This window comes from Oncorhynchus tshawytscha, linkage group LG21, assembly GCF_018296145.1.
Source record: "Oncorhynchus tshawytscha isolate Ot180627B linkage group LG21, Otsh_v2.0, whole genome shotgun sequence".
In the NCBI taxonomy this organism is placed as follows: Eukaryota; Metazoa; Chordata; class Actinopteri; order Salmoniformes; family Salmonidae; genus Oncorhynchus; species Oncorhynchus tshawytscha.
The window spans coordinates 3,814,188-3,838,669 of record NC_056449.1 but is presented as its reverse complement, the minus strand read 5'-3'; the positions used below and the strand labels follow the sequence as shown (position 1 = coordinate 3,838,669).

The following is a 24,482-nucleotide window of genomic DNA, read 5'->3' as shown; positions in this document are numbered from 1 at the left end:
ACCAGACCGCTGCCAGAAAAGCATTCTGAGTGGTGGTAATTGCACCTAGACTGGTCCAGGAGTGTCGGAGCTCATGGAGACTCCAGGAAGAGAGTCTAAAAAAAACAGTTCTCCTGAGCATCTTAAAACATTTTTATTGTTTTTTTTTTAGAGTATGTTTTTTTTTCTCCCAGTTCAATGTGTTTTGACATTGTGCATGCCCAGCATCAACAGTATTTGGCAGGAAAATATGTAAAGAACAGTTTGGTGTTGTTTCAGGAAAAGATAACTTGTCCCCTAGGAACTCCAGTTGAGTTAGTCTGGTGGCATGACAACAAAATTATAGAGTGCACTACTCTGACCAGGTCCTGAGAGCTGCTGCCTTTATTCAAAAAACTAACCGGCTTCTTCTAATGTGTATCATTTCAGACATTATCCTTAAAGTCAGCTTTTTCCAGAAGATAAAAATCAAAATCAATTTAAAAAATCCCCAAAACCCAGAAGGAAGTGTCGGGGCGCCAGTGAATGGAGCAGTGTAGCCTATATTAGCGTCTCATATGGGAACCCACAATTAGAGGACGTTATAATGTGGCCCACATGAGGAGAGGCTTCTTGGGAAGGTTCTGCAGGTGTCTGGTTGATTATGATCTGACACCCCTTCTGTCCTAATCAGAATCATACCTGGCAACCATTGGCTAGGAGACCAGAAGCTCCAACAAGCAACAAGGGCCATGGAACTCCTAGTTATGTTGCTGCAGTATTTTCATTCGGTCTTTATTTTTTTCTTCACAATCTACCGTACTGTATTTCTTACAACGGGTTTTTCACTCTCCAACCGTGTTCCAAGAACCTCTCAGGACATGTTTTGGACATTCCATTTCTCCCCACTTCTTCTGCTAAAGTTAACTGTTGTTGAAATGTGGTGAAATGGACTAATCGTATGCTTAATGGACTATTTCCTCAACGGGAATAATGTTCAGGGAATGATATTGCCTTGCGGTCAGTGTTGGATCTCAACTATCATAGCTGTTTTCTTTTTGTGCTCCTGATTTTAATTGCAGATGCTGAACAGCCAAACTATTTCCTCCTCGTGTCCTATCAGATATGCCTCTTGCACTATTATGTATTAATACAACCCATATTATTTAGTCTGCAAATCTCTCTAGTCCTGATGCTTAGCCTGTAAACCTTGTTGACGTTGGAAAAGTTGAACAGTGATAGAACGGTAAAGTAGAACAGTATTTACTAAGTGATGCAGAATTTAGTGAAAGGGAAATTTGATGTTGTGAAAGATGCAAGATAAATGGATGTCAGCACATTTCACAATCTGACTTCACCACACAGATCACAGATCCACTGTCACTGTAAGTCAAATATCCCTAAGACGAGATCTTATCCTGCACCCCACGCCTCCCCAAACAATAAAGGCAGGAGAAGTGGCCCCTAAAAATACCCTTATCTGTAACCAGCACCAGAAGATGCCACTGGGGGGTGAAGTGCTGCAAGGGGCTCAATCTCAATCTGATGGATTTATCATCTATCCATGATAAAGCCCAAACTTCTAAGGTGAGTTGAAATCAAAATCCTCCATCTTATCTGCCAGGGCCCTTTTTTCCCTTTGTTTTCTTTGATCCCACTTGATCTGCGAGGGCGATGCTGAGGGGAATTTGGGGACTGTACCCATTTTGTGACCTCCCTCCCTCCCCCCTCCTACGACCATTACAGAGCACTCTATCTGTCCAGACTGGTAGAGTTCCATATTAACCCATTCATAGTGCCTGCCTATTCTGTTCCAATGCTAGGTGAGCTTGCCTGGCATCACACCCGCCCCCACACCCTTAACTTCCACATCTGAAAGCAATTGCAGTTGCAGGGCTGTGTGTGGGGGCTGCCGGATTCCAGCAAGACCCCCTCACCGAGAGAGAGGAGGGAGGTAAGCGTTGGGAAAAGTGGGGCTGGCAATTAAAAAACTCCCTGGCCTTTTGATGGAATTCCCGACGGGGTTAGTCAGAGCGGGATTAATCACTGGCCTTATCCCGGTGATCCTGTATCTTTCTCCCACTCACTGCCTTTCCTATTTTCTCTTTACAAGCCCTGTGTCATTTCCTCATTAATATCCTGGGAAAGGAAATATAGAGCAGGGCGAGGAAACGTCAACTTTTTCTAGACTTAAACAATTTTACAAATGCCTGCCTACTGTTAAATCTGTAAGCCTTACCCCCACATAGTGTTTCAATAACCTAGCCTAGAATTATTCCTTCATTTCTTAATAAAATCTTTAACAAATTGACCACAACTTCTTTGATAATGACTACATTTGACTCCTTCCCATAAATAATAGTACCCCAGTTATAAATGGATTGCATGCGTTGTATTACAACTTGTAATTTACTTTACATTGTGAGAAACCAGAAAATGACATGCGTTTATGTTCAAAATGAATAGTTTGCGCTTTGTAAAATTGAGATGACTGCCTTTTCTTACTTAAACCAAGTCACATTTTTGCTATCGTTGCTTTGAAACATGTAATTTCCCCCCTCAAATTCTGCTTTTAAAGGGAAGGACATTGAAATCTAATAAGCCACATTCAAAGGAGGTTTCCCTTTTCTGTCAAATGCATACTCATTATTGAAACATTTACCCATTTTAGACATAATTTTACTCATCGATCTCACACACATACACAGAAACACATGGTGAGCCACACATGTGCCTGTTTCATCAATGGCGTTGCTCCACTGATTCAGAGAGCTCCATTGATGTTTTATGGTATCAGTCATTCACCCTTGGCACAAGAACAAAAAACAGACACCGACGAATTGCTTTATATCATGTGCTTTAGTTTAAAGGCTAATTTGGAGACAACAACTAAATGTACTGGGACCTCAAGACCAACATTGGTGCCATCAGGACAACAAACATAATGAAAAGGGAAAAATAACGGTCACACTTTGAACTAGGATATTTTACACAGCGCCCCTTTCCCCTCTCTGGCTCCTTAAATGAGAGCCACTCTGGTGTCTGGTCTGCTGTGGTGGCCTGCCAGACTTTTCCTAATAAGTTAAAGCAGGTGTGGTTGAGGCAGCAGTAGCCCAACGCTGGGACTGGGACTCCTCACTGTCATGGTGCGGGACAGTTTAATTGGATAAAAGGGAGGGTGGGGGTCTAAAGGAACCTGAATGGGGATCATCCGAAGACCCTGGACCCTGATTTACGACGGCCGCAGTCGGAGGTGGCAGCATGACAAATGACCTGCTGAGGAATAGGGATGTCATTTATCTTTCCCATGCAGGAGCTGTAGGGTCGGATGAGGATTGAGAATCCTCTTGGTACTCACTGGAGGAAGGAGGCCCACTTGATGATAACAGCGCCGTGTAGACAGTGGTAGTGAACATCAACACTGTGTACTCCCATCTTGCTGAGCCCTGCAATGATGCCAAGCAACCGTATGGTATCATGTGTGTAAGGGGGGCATGTGTATATGTGTTTGTGTGCACGCCTGTGTGTGTGTGTATTTAGTGGTGGGGTCATCTGGCCTCCACATCCCACCTGAGTCTCTTCCTGTTCCTCCTCTAACCCTGAGGTCAGGGGGCATAATACTGATTGGTGGGAAGGATGGATGGAGGGAGGGAGGAGAAAGAACGTCTGTTAGCGTGATTGGGCGCTAATGTTTCCAGATGTCTAATACGATGGAAGCACTTTTTTTCTGCGTATCCTTAAAGATGTCCAAGTTTGGATCCCGGCCGACCGGCTTCTGCGAGATGCCAGTCTGATACCGAGTCTTTATAGCAGGTGTATGTAAATATTATCTCAAACCTTAGACAGAGAGAGCGTGCAGCAAGTGGGTTCACCGCTTCTGTCTGGGTTTGATCCTTGAGAAAATAATTGTATAACATCAAGGGGAAACCACACATGCTTGTGGCATAACACGCTGTTACTAAAACATGTAGGGGTCCCCATAAGAAGCACTCCCTTCCTCACGCTGTAGTGCTGCCTGGGCATCTATTACAGGTCTATAAGGGCTTCTGCTGCAAGGCGTCTGGCAGGCCCTGACGGCTACATTCTTTCCCATCTGATACTGGCCCTTATCTGGCGGAGATGGAGGTGCTGACTAGGTGATGCGTGTTGGGCTTTACAGTAACATCAACACATTCCAGCCACACATTCCTCATGGCCAGTGAAAACACAGCCGGCCCCGATAACAGAAAGGGCAATCAAAACAACGATAAATCGTGCCGGATATAAAGTGCTGCTAACCAAACTGCGGAGAGGTTCAAACAAATACTTTCTCTGGTGGCTGTAAATGGCTGTAATACCCTGGGCGGCTCGGGCTGTTTCAGCTCCAGTGGCTGTATTGTGGCGGGGTTTTGTCTCTGCCTGCCCCTCCATTATTCCACTAACGCTACAACACCTCCAGCCGGAAGACAACAAGGAGCTTCCAGTCCCCTGGCCATGTCCCTCTCTAAATCCCAACTCATGGCTCGCCTAGCCAGTTACTGTGTATCACATGATCCTCCATAAACCATAATCATTCCGTTACTTTATCGGCCTTTGGTTCAGCTATACTATACTAGCCCCACTGCTGTCTCTCTGACTGTGAGCGCTGGGTGCCTAATTCCCTGCAGCAGGCACAGGGCTAGTGTTTCCCCAACGAGCCGAGCCACAGACGTGCCTTGCCGGTAATACGGATCAATGGGAGGCTTCCCTTGTAGGAGAGCCGCGGTCGGGCTTATCGCTGATCCTCCATCTCCCGTCCCTGGGTCTTCCACTACAAAGGCGTCTCCGAGCCTGGCGTAATGGAAAGCACCTGCTCCAGATGAGGCAGGGAAGTAGTTAGTGAGAAGGGAGATTGAGATAAAGGAAGGGAAAAATGGAAAAGTGGGAGTATTGGACAGGGCTCAATCAGGCAGGAGGATGGAGGCAGGACCAGAGAGTGGCTGAGAGTGGCTGAGCACCAGGAAGTTCACAATGGCTGGGCTTTGTAGGGTTTTGGGGCACGTGGTAGGATCCACTAGAGACCCACCACATTAAGCTCTGTTCTGGGATGGTTGGTTCTCACATAGATCAACTTTTTACCCTGCTGAGACCCAGGCTGACTGAGAGGAAGCAGATTTTCTTTCACCCTCACAATGGGGTTTTCACTCTTCTTTTTATCTCTCCGCTGCCAGTAATGTAGCACAGCTCTCTCGCTCTTTCTCTCTCTCTTTCACACGCTCTTTCTATTTGTGTTCCTTCCCTTTGTGATTTTTCACATCGTTGGTGGATATGATATCAGAGCCATGATTTTTACTCATAAAATATGAATGAAAAACATTTCAGAAAATGTCTGTGCTCAAATGACACCTGTAGCCCTTTCCTGCTGTCTGACGACCTAGTGGCGTCATGGGTGGAATGTTATTCATATTTTTCATAATTTCATAATTAATAAACATGATTTAAAACAACCCGCTGAAAATCTGGTGTTTCTATGTGAAACGTTTTTGTTACATTTCAATCTTCTGTGATTTCAGTATTCTGTGATTGATGTAAATAAAGTGTAATTTTGGGATGCAAACTCAAAATGTATGAGACTACAGCTCTATATCTGAAATGGTACAGGTGTCTTATTTTCTTTAAGCCCATAACCATGTGTGTGAGGTGTATACTTTTGTTTCAAAGAACATTTGTTTAAAAACACTCGGTGTGACCCAGATTTAGCCCATTGCAGTAAAATATTAAAAAGACAATGAAAATCTGCGAGAGGAGAAATCAACATATACAGTACCAGTCAAAAGTGTGGACACACCTACTCATTGAAGGGTTTTTCTTTATTTGACTATTTTCTACATTGTAGAATAATAGTGAAAACATCAAAACTATGAAATAATGCATATGGAATCACGTAGTAACCAAACAAGTGTTAAACAAATTCAAATATATTTTAGATTTGCCCCGATGACAGCTTTACACACTCTTGGCATTCTCTCAACCAGCTTCACCTGGAAGGCTTTTCCAACTCTTGAAGAAGTTCCCACATATGCTGAGCACTTGTTAGCTGCTTTTCGTTCACTCTGCGGTCCAACTCATCCCAAACCATCTCAATTGGGTTGAGGTTGGGTGATTGTGGCGGGACAGGCCATTTGATGCAGCACTCCACTACTCTCCTTCTTAGTCAAATAACTCTTACACAGCCTGGATGTGTGTTGGGTCATTGTCCTGTTGAAAAACAAATGATCCAACTAAGCGCAAACCAGACAGTGTGGCATATGCAGAATGCAGAATATGCCGAAAGCTGTGGTAGCCATGCTAATTAAGTGTACCTTGAATTCTAAATAGATCACTGACAGTGTCACCAGCAAAGCACCCCCACTTCTTATTATTGGTGTCCTTTAGTAGTGGTTTATTTAGTAGTGGTTTATTCATTTCAACCATGAAGACCTGATTCACGCAGTCTCCTCTGAACAGTTGATGTTGAGACGTGTCTGTTACTTCAACTCTGAAGCATTTATTTGGACTGCAATTACTGAACCTGGTAACTCTAATGAACTTGTCCTCTGTAGCAGAGGTCACTCTGGGTCTTCCTTTCCTATGCTGGTCTTCATGAGAGCCAGTTTCATCATAGCTCTTGATGTTTTTTGCGACTGCACTTGAAGAAACTTTCAAATTCTTGACATTTTCCGACTTGAGTGACCTTCAAGTCTTAAAGTAATGATGGACTGTTGATCCTCTTTGTTTATTTGAGTTGTTATTGCCATAATATGGACTTGTTTTTTTTACCAAATAGGGCTATCTTCTGTATACCACCCCTACCTTGTCACAACGCAACTGATTGGCTCAAACACATTAAGAAGGAAAGACATTCCACAAATTAACTTTTAACAAGGCACACCTGTTAATTGAAATCCATTCCAGGTGACTACCTCATGAAGGTTGAGAAAATGTGTGTGTGTGAGTGTGCAAAGCTGTCATCAAGGCAAAGGGTGGCTACTTTGAAGAATCTCAAATATAAAATCTATTGTGATTCGTTTAACACTTTTATGGTTACTACATGATTCCGTATGTGTTATTTTATAGTTTTGATGTCTTCACTATTATTCTACAATGTAGAAAATAGTAAAAAGAAAGAAAACCCCTGGAATGAGTAGGTGTGTCCAAACGTTTGACTGGTACTGTACATCATACATTATATGTATTCAATATATGTATTCAAAACCACATGATGGTTTAGATATCGATGTCTAGGGCCCTCACTAACCAGTCTTCATCAGATTCCCAGAAACGGAATGATTACATACATGTGGCGTGAGCGTATATTTGGCACACAACTGAAACCTAGCCTACACAAGTTAGGAAGTCACTGCTAAGTCACGTAGGTTGCCATTGCGGGTTCTCCACACCAGAAACCCAATACTTTGCTTGGTGCAGGTCGGAGGCTTGCAGACAGCCTCCAAGCTGCAGTCCCCTGAGAGCCTCTCGGCTCCACACTCAAGCTGGTACCATTCCGCCCTTAGGGGAAGAAAACACAAACAAAACATCCCTCCATTATACTCAGGCGGTAGCCTACACTCAGGAGTACCTTCACTGTGAATTTGTCTCAGTGCTGGACTTATCACCCCCCCTAACCAGCCTGTCCAGTCTGGAGAGGTTCTCTCCACTTCCCATGTCCTCCTGAGTCTCCCCTCTCCACTTGCATGTCCACCACCCCTGAATCTCCACTTTCCAGCATTGCGATACTCGTTAGTATCATGGCAAGGAAACAAAACACAAAGTGGATTTAACTTTTTGGGGGAAAAAATACCTAATGTTGGAAGCAAACATCATTACGTTTGTCATCCAGAGTCACATGTATTTATTGTCCAAGCTATAGCACACAATATTTTACATACAGCAGGTTTTTAAAGGACCAAATAGTTTGGTTTGCTTTATGTTTTCATTTTTGCCATAGACAAAATATTGCGATACTGGTATGGTCACCGCCCTATCTCCATTCCCTGTGTCCCCCTGAGTCTCTTCTCTCCAGTCCTCGGTCCTCACATTCCACTACCCATGTTCCCAGAGTCTCCCCTCTACACTCCCAATGTGATGCCCTCAGTCCCACTCTCCACCCCCCCCTCACTCTCCTCTCCCCTGTCTCCCCTCACTCAGGCCCTTATTCCCAGTAATCTGATGCCATGTTCAATGCATCACTTTACAGAGTGTTTCTCTCTACAGAGAGGCAGGCAGGAGTCACTGATAACACTTCCCAGCACCTTGGCCATACTGGTGTTTTCTAAATGGATAACATAGACTGGTCATCTATTGGTTTAAAGCTTTGACTTGAAACTATACAAATTATGGATAGGGATACCAGAGGAAAATATTGATATATATTTTTGTTTTTAAGTTTATCTGTAAAAAAATATATATATATTTAAAACAACACTTGGAGAACATTTTCGACATACAATGCTACATTTTAAACTGCTCAACTCCGTCAAAAAGAATGTCTCAAGGTTTCATATCAAAAACACATGTTCTTCTTTGCATACAGTTCTCTCTCATATACAGCAACAACACCCTTATATGAGTCATCTATTTTAGGTACTTTATTGAAATCCCTTTCCCTGAATTTTGAGCGATTGTTTTCTGTTCTAAGGACATGTCATTGGATGGCTTGTACAGTGATAGGACTTCATCCCATCGTGCAGCATTTATTTAATCCATGTTTGACCACATTATAGGCGATTGGACGGTTGGCCTGGGTTAATTAACACGGCTCTATTTAACCTTGACCATGCAGTGGCTATTAATCATCTGAGTCATCATGTGGGAACTTCAGCACACTGTAGCAGCTTACTGCAGTAACTCATACCTGCAGAGATTCTCTGCCTGCTTTGTGAAAAGGGCAATAATCAATTCAAACAACAGCGAAGCAGTCACCCTTGCCAATGTTTTGGTAATTAATGGGTGTCTATCATTCATTTAAAAGTCCAAAAATGGATGTACCACTTGCCGATGACCCATTTTAAGTGTGTATCACTGTATATAAGCGACCCAAGGCATGAAGAATGATGAAAGATCAAAAACAAAGTGTTACTATTCTTTATATTATTCACTTTCCACATCACAGCAGGGTCAGGTAGAAGGATTGGCAGTCTGGGACGAATGAGCTATAACGTTGTATTCGGGTAGCTCCGAGTTACACATAACGACACATCCTCTATCATTCAGGCCTAAAAAGAAGGCAAGACACAGTAAAAGCAAAGGCAATGTCAAGGCATTACTTCATGACAGGTTCCCATCAGTAGCACAGTCTCGTCTAAGTAGAGAGTGATAAAGCGCCAACTAAGCCACACACAGGAGGAAAACGCCGTATTACTCATAACAGGGACCGGTAATACTGTAACATGTTAAGACTCCATTATAACACTATAACCTCCCAGGGTTACAAGAGTCAGGGTGGGTGTTAAGTCCTTTGTGCTCACCGCTGGGCTAAAGGTCAAGTAGAGATGAACAGATAAGGATTATCACAACTGTCCCAACGTTACAAACAGTGCATATCTGAGTAATGGCTCATCATCGCAAACTCCTCAAAGCCACAATGTCACACAAACTCACGATAACATAACTCACATCACGAGATGTTTTGCAGTCTTTAACAGCAGCCACGATGCCAAAAGCACCATGTGTGATCTGATCTCTCTCTCACCCCTCCCTTACTAATGTGTTAGTCCAGTGTGAGTACAGACTGAGCCCGCAGTAACTACAAGCCTCTGTCAACAGCCACACAATGCTGGGCAGTGGAGGATAAGCCTTTCCCGGCCATCAGCCACAGCAGAGGGAGGAGGGGTCCAGAGGGGCTGTTATTTCAGGCCACTCTGACTGACAGTTAGATTGTCCACCCGATTCTGCTCTGGTAGCTAAATTGGGGGAGTAGGTTAGGCTAAAACACCCAACCAGCCCTGCTCAGACTCCTGAGGGTCTAACCCAAGCTGGCAAGCACAAACATGGAAATGGCTCCTCTGCACTGCGCTGGCCCTTGTCTCACCTCCACTGAAGTGACACGTGGAAACATGTTATTAGAGTCTCCTGAGTCTCCAGAGCCAGAGTTTCCAGAGCCAGCTGCCCCGCCACACTCATGCTGTCACCCCCCAGACATCACCCGCAGCCAGCCTGATAGACCTGACACAACAGGCCACGGCCTCAATGCTGTAAAGCTCTGGCTGACTGGCTGGTTGGCTGTCTTAGGTCTGGTCCTTACTCCTGCATCTCCTTCTCCCTTCCTCCTTCTCTCCCGCACAAATCTGAAAGAGCTCCCATGTTCCCCAACATCAGTCCAACTTGAATACACATAACAGCACTTCCAGGAACTAACCCAGAAGAAATCCCTTTTCTAATAAATCATTCAAATCCATTGTGGTAGTTTTGTGATCGCTCTGGTGGTTGGGGAGCAGGAGTGGATCTGCCAGTGGAAAATGGTCCTCTTCACAAAGTGTTGGGTGAAACAATGGCAATGTGTCCCCACAAGCTGAGGTCGCCATAGATAATAGTTTCCTTTGCTTCTTTTTCCCCCAAAGCATCTAGACTAGAATACCTCCCATATCACACAATTCTTAATTCTGACGCCGAAACAGACAGCTTCTTGAGACCCAATGTAACCACTTCCCTCAGCCAGTAGCAAAGTATAGCTCTCAACTACTATATTTGGGCAGGTGGAACACATTTATGAAATCAGACCAGCCTATCACACCAACATTAATGGAAACCATATAGCCCAGTGGGCCAGTGGGTCTCGTTTTATAGGCCACACTTGGAGCACCCACAGAGAGTTGGCGCTTTAAAACGTCACATGGAATCCTGTCAAATTCCTGTTTCCACATATGTCATTTAACACTAGCACCATTGTTAAACCACTGCTCTTGACAGTAATCGTCATTAGAATTTCCAAAGAAGAGTTCTTGCAAATGTGCTGAGATCTACACAGCAAATTATCCAGTGTTAAATGTAGCACTCTCAGTGTTGATTTAACACTGGTCCAGTGCCTATACAGGTCCACACTTTTCAGTATTAAATTAACACACTGCTTAGTGTCAAGCCTTATTTGCATATTTCCCAGAGTGCCTTGCCTTTCGAGTGACTTGTAGAGTTACCACCCATGAATGCATTTGTTAGTGACATATACATGGTTGTTGTATTCATCCATTTTCCGTCCTGTGCCTTCACTAAGTGAGATCTTAAGCAAATAGGTTATGATTACAGTTCTGGTTTAAATGCCACATCAGGCCTGCAAGTCACATTATTTTGGCTTGCAAAGTGATGTGTAATTCCTATTGGATTCCAGCTAGAGTAGATAATTCTAATTTTTTTCTAATTTTGATTTTTAATCACCACGCAACCTACATTCAGAATGACTGCTGTGTTGGGAAGACTAAGATATGAGACTACCTAAACCCTCTAAACTGGAACAACCATTTCAGTAACGGGTGCAATAAGTCCAGGGAACAGATTAGATTAGTTTAGAAAAATGTATGTTATTTATATTTTAGTAGCGTAGGATTTTAATCAGTCGATGTACATGCAAAAACATAGATATTGAAACAAACAATTCAAAAAATAATATGATAATGATAGTTTTGGTTTCACACTTGTTATTAAGACCAACACTTATTTTATAATAAACAAGTGTTAATTTAACACTAACAGAGATAGTTTTACACCTGAACACTGGAAATGTTACGCTTAAAAATCAACACTAGGCAACACTGGCCAACTTGCTGTGTATTACAGCATCTTGAAGTAGGCCATCCAGATCTAGTTTAATCACCTTCAAGTCTGATTCCTCCTGATTCCTTCCAAGCACAATTGGGTTTTTTATAGACTGGAATCCCCTCCCTTTTCATTACGTTCACCACACAGAGTGGCGTTTGCTCTTTCCTGTCCTCCATTTCCCTCTTTGTACAGTTGAGCTGCTGTAAACATAATATCAGCCCTGGTTTAGTGAGAGCCCTGGTGTCCGTGTTAGACCACGGCCCGCTTGCTTGCTGAGTGATAGGGTTCCCACTACCAGTCGGCATGGAACATTGCTTTCCTTGGGCCACTGCCATTCTAGGCATTTTCAAACCTTTCAAAGCAAACAGCACCACAGCTGCTAAATTCTCCCCGTCAATGGGAGAGCGGCTTGGCATTCGACCTTCACCTTCCAAGGTCCTCCTCATAATGTGGTGTATTTCCAATTTTCTCATGTTGACAAAAGTCTTGGGGAAAAAAAGAGGTCATTGTTCAAGCTTGTTGAGTCTTCGTGTGACTTCACCCGCTCTGAACTCCACGGCTTTCCCAACCCAACCTTAGCCCACTACTCAAAGCTAGCCCCTTCCCCTCTGCCCCCTTTGCCATTCTCTGAAGGACAAAAATCACTTTGTCAGGTTCGGTTCATTAAAATGCCTCGCAGAGGTTTTGAACTCTTGCTGCTATTCAATCGCCGGCTCTGGCCTCAGCATTCTCTGAAAACTTCAAGTTCTTTTGATTCAAATCTGTGAAACCCTCAGAGAGTGCTTTTGGATTTAATTTGGCTCACAGTTAGCCCCCTGGAGGAACAAACTGAAGGGGAACACTGACGCTAGCCAAAGGAAAAGTGACAGATTTAGCTAAGATTTGACAATTAATAATAATCTCAGTGCAGAGGGGTGACTGATAGACTCCCAATGTCAATGGAGGTTTAGCTTGAGTATACTGTTATTGATACTGGTGCCCTAAAGACGTGGAGATAATCCAACGTGGTGACAGACTCATCTCGTGTAGCCTTCTCTGAAACCTCTGTTGTACATTAGCCAACTACTTGCTAATGGCTGCTTACATTCAAAAAGGCACTTTAGAAACAGCATGTCAGTCTCCGGACGTTTTCCCTGCAGAGACCAAAGATAAATGCTAGTAGGACATCCGTGTGTAAATTCCTCTGAGCTGTGGGTCTCTGCTGACTGCTGCCTGACCGCGCTACACAGACAGACAGCACTAGCGTTGGGGGGCAATGCAGATGGCTCACATGTGCTGCCCTCAATCAGGGGGTCTGATCTCAGAGGTTAGTGTTAATTACAGATTATTACTGAACCGTAAACGAAGCCATGGGCTGCAAGGCTGGTCAGGGGACTTGGAACAATTAGTAACGGCCCAGCTCTATGTTTATACTACTCTATGAGCCGTGGCAAGTAAGGAGGGTTGCTGTGAAATATGATTTCAATTTGGAGGTTTTGTTTTGGGTTCTTTGAAGGTTAGGGCGGCGAAAAAGGTGCAAGGGGTTGCCGTGTGAAATCACTGTTTTCTCCCGGACTGTACGAACGCGTCAGTCGTCACTCCTCCCCCTCTCAGCTCAACTTTCATAGTAACAGCCTGCTTATCGGCCAATCAGAAGGGGTATAGGAGCTCCCCTAGATTATAGAACAGAGCGAACAGATCCATCCCTTGGCTCTCTGAGTTTATGTCACCTCCACAGAGGTCAGAGGGGAAACTTGAAAGTCCATAGCAGAGCTGTAGAACACTGACTCCATGCCAGCATCACCCTCTATAGTTCATGTTCTCTATATTATAATGAAAGTGCTACACATGGAAAAGGAGAAAGAGAAAAACGAGTGGCCGATGGTCCAGCCAGCCCTGACCCTCTGTGTTTATGTCTATGATAGCTCCCAAGTAAATTGGATCATCAATCATCCAGCATTACCCAGGAGAGAGAAAAAAACCATTCTAACATTGCAACGTCAGGGTTAGTTAGACGGACCCACATGTGGAATTGTTTAAAGGCTAATCCTGATAGAGGCGTGGGGAGCGGAAGGGCACCAGATAGCCCCCATCCAACCCCCCACCTACCTCCTCATCCCCAAAAGACCAATCATACGCCCGCTCCCTCAACACATAACCTCCTGACTGCAGCGATGTGTCCATCTAATTGTGAACTTCCTACAACAAGCAACCAGAAGGTTCTCTCTTTCTGGTACGGGTCTGCTATTCCTGTGATTACTATTTTCCAGAACAGGCCTATTACCATTGTAAAGGTTTGCACAATGTAGGTCAGAGCCAAAACAAATGTTCACTGCAGAGCCAAAACATAAAGGAGAGAAAAACACCATTACTCAGCTCATGATTAACATGGCTTTCAGAGAGCAAGAGGGTGAAATCACTAATAGAGCCCAACCAAATGTCCGGCGCTGCCGCGCTTAGGACATCAAACGGAGCGTGCATCAACATCAGAGCAGGGTCAAAGGTGAGGCCTGTGAATGAAACAGCTTCAGGTTGTGCATAATCTACAATGTCTGGAGGGCTCCGACATGCAACAACTCTCCCGAGGATAAGGACAGCTTGTTGAATAGCATACAAATAAATATGAAAAGGGGGCTGGTTGTGGCAACATCTGGTGTTCGCCACCAAGGAAGACAGAAGTCAGAAAGTATTTTTGTTCTCTTTTTTCTCTCTCTTGCAATCCCACAAAGATCTGTCAGCCTCCTTGTTCTCTGAATGTCTGTGTTAAGCATAAGAACAGAGGATTTGGGGGAATTGGGGGGCCTGTGCTGCAATGTACCTGATGGAGACCTGACAGTATGGGCCTGGGGGTGCTTTTAGGGAATGGAGGCATGGAGTAGGGAGAGTTGGCTGGTGCTGGTGGTTTCCCTAACGCCTCACCACAGACTTGTGCTGTGCTGTATTTCTCCCTTCCTCCATGCCCTATGTCCTCCTCTCCCTTTACGAGTTGAGACAATGTGGATGTAATTAGCGCCTCTCTGTGGCGCTGGGGACTGGGGGCTGGCCGCTTAACTGGGCACACATGGCACTGGGACTGGGACTGACACAAGCGCTGTCTCACACAGGAAGGCTGTCCCATTGACCTGCCAGCGCTCTGCCGGCTGGCCACCACACGGGCAGGCTCCTGCCCCCCTCCCCACTCTCGCTATCTCACACTGCGAGCAAACAGAGGTGCCAGACAACAATGCAAGCTGAGAAACTCTCAGGAGGTCTGGGGGACTGGGGAGAGCAAGCTACTTCCTATTCTTGTTTTGTTTTTCTTATACTCATGCTAAGTCCATGGGAACAAATTGGAAGTGAGGGTTAACAGCTGTAGAGTTGATAAAAAAAAGAAAACAAGTTATCTCTGAGAACCTTGATAGCAACTGTCAGGTTGACATAAAATGTAATGTGGTATTTTCTTAGTGAACCAGGTGATGCGTTTTACAGCTTGGTAGGAGTGGGAGACTGTTTTTAAAGATCTACAGCTGTCCTCTATTTTACAAAACCAAAACCCAGAATAACATGATGCAATTCAACCCTACTGACAGAGTGAGTGAATACAAGCATTGAGAGGAAATCCATATACATTGCCTTTCCCTTGCTCTGGGTTTCCCCCCTGCACCTATAGCTCTGAGATGGGCAGAGAAATTGACGTAATTGGTGGAAAGTTTGGATTTCTTTTTCTGTTAAAGACATCCATTAAAAGGATCTCTCATGTCTAATGGCACGCTAATGTCTATTTTCCTCAGACAGGTCTTTGGCTGGCCCATACTAAGCACTGCTGTGGGCCTCTGCTCTGCGAACTGATCTCCCATGCCAAGTTTCTCCTATACACTGTCCATACGTTTCCTGGGAAGCATTAGGTTGGGTATGTACTGTATGTGATCAACATAAATCCTACCTGTATGGTTTAACACCCTGGATCATCAGTACTCTGCAACCTCACCTCCGACATTCACTTTCACTTTAAATTGATATCTCTCTTTCACACACACCCTCTCTCTCTCCCTCCCTCCCTACCTCCCTCTCTCTCTCTATCTCTCCCTGTCCCCCTCCTCCCCATCCTCCCCCTCTGCCTGCCCCCACCCCCTCTCTCTCTCTCTCTCTCTCTCTCTTTCTCTCTCACTAATACACACATACAGGCACACCACACCTTCAATGGAGCCCAAGCTCTGTTTGTGGTTTCGGCAGGCATGGATATACAGCAGTTTGGACTGGTTAGTGGTTGACTGACCTTAAGGAAAGTGGCCTTGAAACTCCAGGGTCCTCCTGGTCTCCACAGCTCTCTGAGACACATGTAGAGCATATCTGTCCTCGCCATGCTTGTTATCCACACTCATCCACAGGTGGAACGACAGTACATTCCTCATCCCTGAGATGAGAAAGGGGAAAGGGTGAAGTACACAGTAAACCCTCTCAGCCACCCCTAAACACACAGACACACACCTGATTTATGTGGCCGCTGCTGTGTGTGTGTGTGTGTGTGTGTGTGTGTGTGTGTGTGTGTGTGTGTGTGTGTGTGTGTGTGTGTGTGTGTGTGTGTGTGTGTGTGTGTGTGTGTGTGTGTGTGTGTGTGTGTGTGTGTGTGTGTGTGTGTGTGTGTGTGTGTGTGTGTGTGTGTGTGTCTGTGTCTGTGTCTGTGTCTGTGTCTGTGTCTGTGTCTGTGTCTGTGTGTGTGTGTGTGTGTGTGTGTGTGTGTGTGTGTGTGTGTGCGTGTGTGTGTATCTCAGTAAATTCTCGGCACACATGGTTCACAGCTTAGCCACATGCCCCTCACTCAGTCTCCAGACTGAAGAATAAGTTAACTCTTCACCTCAATCTGAGAGGCATGGAGCTGCATCTGCAAACCACTGGCATCTGGGTCCAGATAGAGGGGTAGGTAGACATGTGACCCCGCTGCTTTATCCAGACACCTTGATATAATAAAGATAGATAGAGGGAGAGTGTGGGAGAGTGTGGGAGAGAGAAAGGGAACAAGGGAGAGAGAGGGGAGGGGAGAGGGAAGACAGAGGAGAGGAGTCCAGAATGTCATAAATTACATCTCAATTTGCTCGTAACTGAAAATAATGTAAGTGGATTATCCTGGCAGATGGCAGTTGATTAAATCTGCTCAGTCTGTTAAACAAGTCTCATCGGTGGAGCTTTATTGGACAGAGAGAGAGGAAGAAGAGTCTGACAGCCAATGTCTGACGCAGATGCTGGCCCCATCCGCCTAACATTAGAGTTCTCGGGTGCGTTTTAAGACTATGGTATTGAGGAAAATCTGCCTATATTCTGTTTTGGTTTGCTTTTTTATCTGAATTTGTAACTTGGTATGATATTAAAATGCTATTACCTAGTTAATCCGACATTTGAGGCAGCTTTAACCACCAATGCAAAGCGAAATTAGCATTTCAAATGTTCAATAAGACCAATAAGTGTAGGCCCATTATTGCGATTGACAGCTACATGCTGTCTGAAACCATTCACTTTACAGAGTACTTCAAATGAGAAAAGAAGGTTAGTTTCAAATCGAATTATAGGTCTATTTCTCACCAGTTGAGGGCACTGCAACTGCAAAATGACAGTAAAACAGACTGCTCAGTGAAGACTGGATAAGAGTGCCTCAAGTCTGAACTGTGACTATTGAACGTGAGTGCTTGGCCACTCTGTGCAACTATTTCATATAAGTGTAAGTGAAGAAATGGCTTTTTATGCTCCGACTACTTTATAAAGCATGGGTCAGCTAAATGGGAAAGTAGGCAACCAATCTTTGTTTTATTGCAGTGTGCCGCCTTCAACGTATTATATAGCCCACTAAACAAGTCTTTTTTAAGCCGAGTCCTTGCCCTTGTCACTCAAGTCATTCTAAATGCATCTGTCATTGTCATGTCCACTTCAATTTGAACAATACCCTGACACTGGAAACAATCAATCAAGATTCACAGTTTCTGGGCACAAATAGCCTAATTTATAATTGTGCACTAGGCTATCATGCCACCACGCAAGGTAAAATAGAGGAAAATATAATTGCCTGATTCTAAACACATCAGTGTTTTAATGCCTAAACTCTGAACTTCTAAAATGCTTGAAGTTTTCCATGTAACTCATCAATTGCAAAAACTCATTGCGTGTAACTTATTCCAAAATGCCATGTACTTTTCTTTATTATTTCACTTACTGAATGTAAAGAGCAGATGAGGGCCATTAAAACAAAGTTAGACGAATAACTTATTTTCTGCTTTTGGTGACATCAGCGCAGTGCGAACCAGTAGGAATCTGAAGTGGAGGATTTGGGGGTTGGAAATAGGTATGAGTTTTCTCGCAGACTCCAGCCTACATGCGCTCTGCTGAAGTTTTGTGATTACGAGTTCTTGTTTCAAAAAGGCATCAATTGGAATGGGACTGTGTGATACTTTCTAGCTGCTGTTCCCGCAAGAACTGAGCCATTGTTATCACATCTGAAACGTTACTTTATGTACTTATTTTTTTGGTCAATTTTACTTTTTTAATTGAGAATTTGGAGACGTTCCGATTAAGATTTGTTTAGGTAAAATTGCACACGAATCAGGGTGAAGAGTGTCTTGAAATTGGATTGAGAGGATTTTTTCATTCTCTAATATTTCTAGTTTTGTATCAATGGTGAGGAAACAGCAGAACACGAGTGGGACTTTGAATGAGCCCAACACCGCATCGATTTTCTTTGGGAAGTTACTCAACTTTGAGAAGCTGATTTGATCTACTCATATTCTTAGCTTCTGGACCTTTTAGCCTTTAATTGAACTAGTTATTATTGCCTGTAATACGAAAGTTGAATCTACTTTTGGGGGATTCCTCCTTTTATATACATTTTTATTCAGTGTTTATTTATTTTTTTAGTTTTCAAGACTGTTGTTTTTGTTTGCCATCGTGGATACCATGCTACCGACTGTGCAGGAGAAGTGGACGGCGTATCACTGGGGGATATGGGTTCTGATGTGCGGATTGCTGTGCTCTGCCGCGGTGAATGGATGTCCTCACAAATGCAGTTGCTCTGGATCTCATGTGGATTGCCAGGGTCAAGGCTTCAGGACGGTGCCTAAAGGAATACCTAGGAACGCGGAGCGTTTGTAAGTAACCCGACAAGCTTTCATCATTCCTCTGCTCTTGTGTCCATTTCTATTTTCAGAGCCTAGGTGATTATGAGTGAGTGGTTAATGTACGAGTGGTTAATGTAGTCAGATGCAGAGCCTGTTGATTGTGGTTTCAAACAGTGATAGATACAGCTATGAAGATGCGCCACATCTGGCACCTGCCTTGCCTGCGTGCCCCGGTCGGCTGAAGATGTGTGATCTTGAGAGCGTAAGACATCGATTTCACTCAAAATGTTGACGAGTCTTCGGATTGAAATGTTTAGCTAAATCTTTAGATGAGCATATAATCGTTTTGTAATGTCAATCTTAAAATAGAGACAACCATAAAACATGTTGTTAATTAGGGCGGTTGCCATTGTCTACATTTCGTTTTATTTATTTCAACAGAGCCTGTATGGAACCTGTATGAGTAACCAGGCACAGGTAGGCTATATGTCAAAGTTAGTAACATTGGGAACCAATTAGACCAGACGTGGCTTAATGAAGACTGAAGGACTTCAAGGGTATACTGGGTAGAATGAGGTGCCCTTATCCCCTCAAAACACACATACCTCTAGAACACAAAATAAACCAGTCAAATATGTGGATGAATACTTTTACCTCGTATTTAAATAGGGAAGGGAAATATCTCATATCAGTTGTTGATAATAAACCCTCATTACTTGATTATAACAGGGTAGAAAGTAAGAGTAACAGCTTCACTCAGAAATCAAAGCATCCTGTGCAACAAAGGAGTGAGTCACCTATATTATTGTCAAAATAAAAAAATATGTGCCTAGGTTTGTCATTTCATGAAGTGTGTCATATGCAATGACACTTTTAGGGAGTGCCAGCAGTTCAGGTCTGATCTGTGGCTATAGCCTACCCTGAAGCCTTTGCTCTCTTTCCTGTCCAGTCAGCCTCAGCCAAATTAACCAGGGGACAGCATGAAATAGCAACCCTATGGAGAAGTGGGTCCGACATCCCTGAAAATGCAGTCTTTCCACCTCTGGTGATTCTAGGAGATGGGACCTATTATCTAGCATAACTAAGCAGCTTAGGGACCTGGGGGTTACAAAACATGTGAGGCACTGAAACAACAAAACACAATCATTTTTGCTTGGAAGTGGTATGAAAGCAAACAGTGTTCGCATTAGCCAGAGGCTAGTTGACCCCGTAAGACCTGTTGTGTTTGGGAGAGCAATCCCAAGACATTTTACACTGAGAAAATAAATTATAATACTAAGTGGGATTGGGGGGGTCCCCTTTTAGGAAAAAGTTTATATATTTTCTTTATTTAGTTGCTGGTCAAGTTCTATGGGACGTTTGACTGCAGTTGCTGATAGGAGGCAGCAATGAGACATGTTCATATTTTGTTCACAGTTGTTTTGAGGAAGGATGTTTGAGTGCTAACGTAATAAAAGGAGGAAACCTGTCTGTTGAACATTCCTGCTTTCCAATGGGGATTGCCAGCCTAGCTCCTATAGAATGCCAAAGTAGAAGCCCCAATCAATTTTGTTCTGTCATTACTCAGGACCACTTGAGATCTATCTCATTTGCATCTTGTTTGAGCAGAAGGATTGTGAGGGCTTAACGATGGTGGCCAAGGTGGAACAGGCGCTTCTACTCTGGGGTGCAATTCACACCCTGCTTGGTTTCCCAGAACACCCTGGAGTGTTGATTTAGCTCTAATGACTGAGCCCTTGCCCCATGCTGGGCAATGGGTACTATGACTTCACTGTTGGGATACTGCTTCCTCCAATAACACTGCTTCCTTCACATAAATAAATTCATATGATTTTTAACAGCTATTTTATTCTTTGAAATTGTGCTATTACTCTATTACTCACACCTCTTTCTTTCTTTCTTTCTTTCTTTCTTTCTTTCTTTCTTTCTTTTCACTCATTCTCCTTGGCAAGCAAACACACACACACTCTCGCTTGCCCTCTCACTTGCTCTTTTTCTCTCTTTCTACCTCTCTCATTCATGTTTTTTTGTAAAGAATGCCATCATCTCTACAGTGGAGTTTTTCACAGTTCCCCAGCTTTCCAACGACTTCACACTTTGCGAACAATGTGGAACTGTGTAGGCTGCTGGTGTGCTTGATGAGTATGTACTGTATGCTGCTCCTGGCTCTTATCAAGCTGCTGGTGCTGGGAGCATGATGGATGAACTACAGCCCAGCCGCACCCACAGTCCATCACCACTCAGGGTGGGAGAATGGGAGGCTGTCAGCTTAGAACGATGAGTATGCGGTTACCATCACTTCAACTATCCATCATCCCAATTACACTGCTAATCAACACCTCAAAGGGAGGATGAAATGATCCTAGACCATTTATAGCCTACACTACAAAGTTACTAGATGCCTCTACATCCCAAATCCATTGCCTAGGTGGTGAACGAACTTAAGCTTAACCTGAGTTTGTCTCGTAGTGAGACTTTATAGGACATGCGTTCAGTGAGTGAATCTTCTAGAGTTGGTGTCTTAAGCATGAAACACACAGAGAATCTGAGTGCCGATGGACTGCCGATAGGTGGATTATCACCGTAGGAGGCCATTCCTTCTTTTTGCTATAACAAAAGATGTACCTGCTGTGTACCGACCTGGTACAGACGAAAATGCTGTTTCTACTTGTAGAATCACAATGCACGGCAGTGGCTGAAAACTTGACTTTGAGCCAATCAGAGAGCATGAACCTCCACGTGGGGGAGCCGACAGGAGTGACAACAAAAAGGAAAAATGAAGGCACTTTTCCCAGTGTAATCCACCCTTTTCATCAGAACTGTTCTTGCTAAAATAATAAAGAGCAAGTCTTTACATATTTTACATCTAGCTAAGGAGATTTGTGCTGGAAGAATACTTTTTTTTGTTAGGTTTGATGTGCACTAGCTTATTAGTTAGTTAGTTAGCTAGCTAACGTTAGCTTGCTAACTGAGCAAGGCAATCGCACACACTTCATACGAAATGAATAAAGTGATAAGTGCAGCACAGTGCACACAACACTAAATGATTTACCAAGCTAGCTTTTTGGCAACTGTAGCTAGTAACATTACAGTAAAATCACAATGGATTTGTTTCCACGAAGCAGCTGTCTGTAGCTGGCTGCCCGGAGTAAATGCAGTGTCTTTACCAAAGACTAACCCAAGATAGAACACTATATACACGTCAGCTACCACAGCAAGTTAAATCAATGCACCACTTAACAAAGAGCTGCAGTCCGTTTCAGAATGAGTGGCAAGAAATAAGTTAGTCATTAATATATAAAAAAAACTATAAGCATTGTATTTGGGACAAACCATTCACTAAAACCCTAAACCTCAACTAAATCTTGTAATGGATAATGTGGTAATTGAGCAAGTTGACGAGACTAAACTGCTTGGAGTAACCCTGGATTGTAAACTGTCATGGTCAAAAGATATTGATGCAACAGTAGCTAAGATGGGGAAAGGTCTGTCCATAATAAAGCTCTGCTCTGCCTTCTTAACAATGCTATCAACAAGGCAGGTACTACAGGCCCCAGTTTTGTCACACCTGGACTACTGCCCAGTCGTGTGGTCAAAGAGGGACTTAGGAAAATTACAATTGGCCCAGAACAGGGCAGCACGACTTGCCCTTAAATGTACATGGAGAGCTAACATTAATAATATGTCAATATCTCCTGGCTCAAAGTAGAGGAGAGATTGGCTTCATCACTACTTGTATTTCTGAGAATTATTAGCATGTTTAATGCACCAAGCTTTCTGTTTAAATTACTAGCACCCCTCTCAGACACCAGTGGCATAAAGCACTTAAGTAGAAATACTTTAAAGTATTACTTAAATCAAATCAAATTGTATTGGTCACATCCACATGGTTAGCAGATGTTAATGTGAAATGCTTGTGCTTCTAGTTCCGACCGTGCAGTAATATCTAACAAGTAATCTAACAAATTCCCCAACAACTACCTTATACATACAAGTGTAAAGGGATGAATAAGAATATGTACATATAAGTATATGGATGAGCGATGGCCATGCGGCATAGGCATGATGCAGTACATGGTATAGAGTACAGTATATACATATGAGTTGAGTAATGTAGGGTATGTAAACATTGTATAAAGTGGCATTGTTTAAGTGACTAGTGATACATTTATTACATCCAATTTTCCCTTTTTAAAGTGGCTAGAGATTGAGTCAGAATATTGGCAGCAGCCACTCAATGTTAGTGATGGCTGTTTAACAGTCTGATGGCCTTGAGATAGAAGCTGTTTTTCAGTCTCTCGGTCCCAGCATTGATGCACCTGTACTGACCTCGCCTTCTGGATGATAGCAGGGTGAACAGGCAGTTGCTCGCATGGCTGCTGTCCTTGATGATAATTTTGGCCTTCCTGTGACATTGGGTGGTGTAGGTGTCCTGGAGGGCAGGTAGTTTGCCCCCGGTGATGCGTTGTGCAGACCCCACTACCCTCTGGAGAGCCTTACGGTTGTGGGCGGAGCAGTTGCCGTACCAATGCTCTAGATTGTGCATCTGTAAAAGTTAGTGAGTGTTTTTGGTGAAAAGCCACATTTCTTCAGCCTTCTTCACCACGCTGTCTGTGTGGGTGGATCATTTCAGTTAGTCCGTGATGTGTACCCCGAGGAACTTAAAACTTTCCACCTTCTCCAATACTGTCCCGTCGATGTGGATAGGGGGATGCTCCCTCTGCTGTTTCCTGAAGTCCACGGTCATCTCCTTTGTTCTGTTGACGTTGAGTGTGAGGTTATTTTCCTGACACCACACTCCGACTTAAGTCATTTATTGGGGTATTGTACTTTACTTTACTATTTATATTTTTGACAACTTTTACTTTTACTTCACTACATTCCTAAAGAAAATAATGTACTTTTTACTACCTACATTTTCCTTGACACCCAAAAGTACTTGTTACAGTTTAAATGCTTAGCAGGATAGGAAAATGATTCAATTCACGCACGTATCAAGAGAACACGTGGTCATCCCTACTGCCTCTGATCTGGCGGACTCACTAAACACAAATGCAACATTTGTAAATTATGTCTGAGTGTTGGAGTGTGCCCCTGGCTATCCCTACATTTTAAAAACAATTAAATGGTGCCGTCTGCTTTGCTTAATATAAGGAATTTGAAAATATTTATACTTTTACTTTTGATACTTGAGTATATTTAGAGCCAAATACTTTTACTCAAGTAGTATTTTACTCTGTAACTTTCTATTAAGGTATCTATACTTTTACTCAAGTATGACAAGTGAGTACTTTTTCCACCACTGTCAGACACCCATGCATACCCCACAAGACATGCCACCAGAGGTCTAGTCACAGTCCCCAAGTCCAGAACAGACAGTGGGAGGCACACAGTACTACATAGAGCCTTAACTATATAGAACTCTATTCCACGTCAACTCAGGCAAGCAGTAAAATAAAATTGGAGGTGAGTGGAAATGCCAACCGGATGCATCAGATTCATACATCCAGTGAAACATATGGCTCATTGTTCTATCTGTCTCTTTACTTTACCTAGCTAGCACAACAGCTAGCTAGCGAATCATGCTAACTATTTAGGTAACGTTAGCAAGCTAGCTAAACATGTGTCTATGGGCTGTATGCGATTATGTAGAGTGAATTAAGCTGTTTCTTTGACAGCTTGCTTGGTAGTTATCTAGCTGTGGCCATCTGGCTAGTA

The 24,482-nt window shown here is 43.5% G+C and overlaps 1 protein-coding gene across 1 annotated transcript in view; it reads left to right on the top strand.

Annotated features, from left to right (window-relative positions):
• Nucleotides 1-18,014: 18,014 nt before the first annotated feature.
• LOC112220467 (slit homolog 3 protein-like) overlaps nucleotides 18,015-24,482 on the top strand; it is a 212,308-nt gene continuing 205,840 nt past the window's right edge. The window contains exon 1 of the mRNA XM_042302888.1: nucleotides 18,015-18,794. Coding sequence (XP_042158822.1) covers nucleotides 18,604-18,794 — 191 coding nt within the window. The 5' untranslated portion in view covers nucleotides 18,015-18,603. The remainder of the gene's footprint in view (nucleotides 18,795-24,482) is intronic.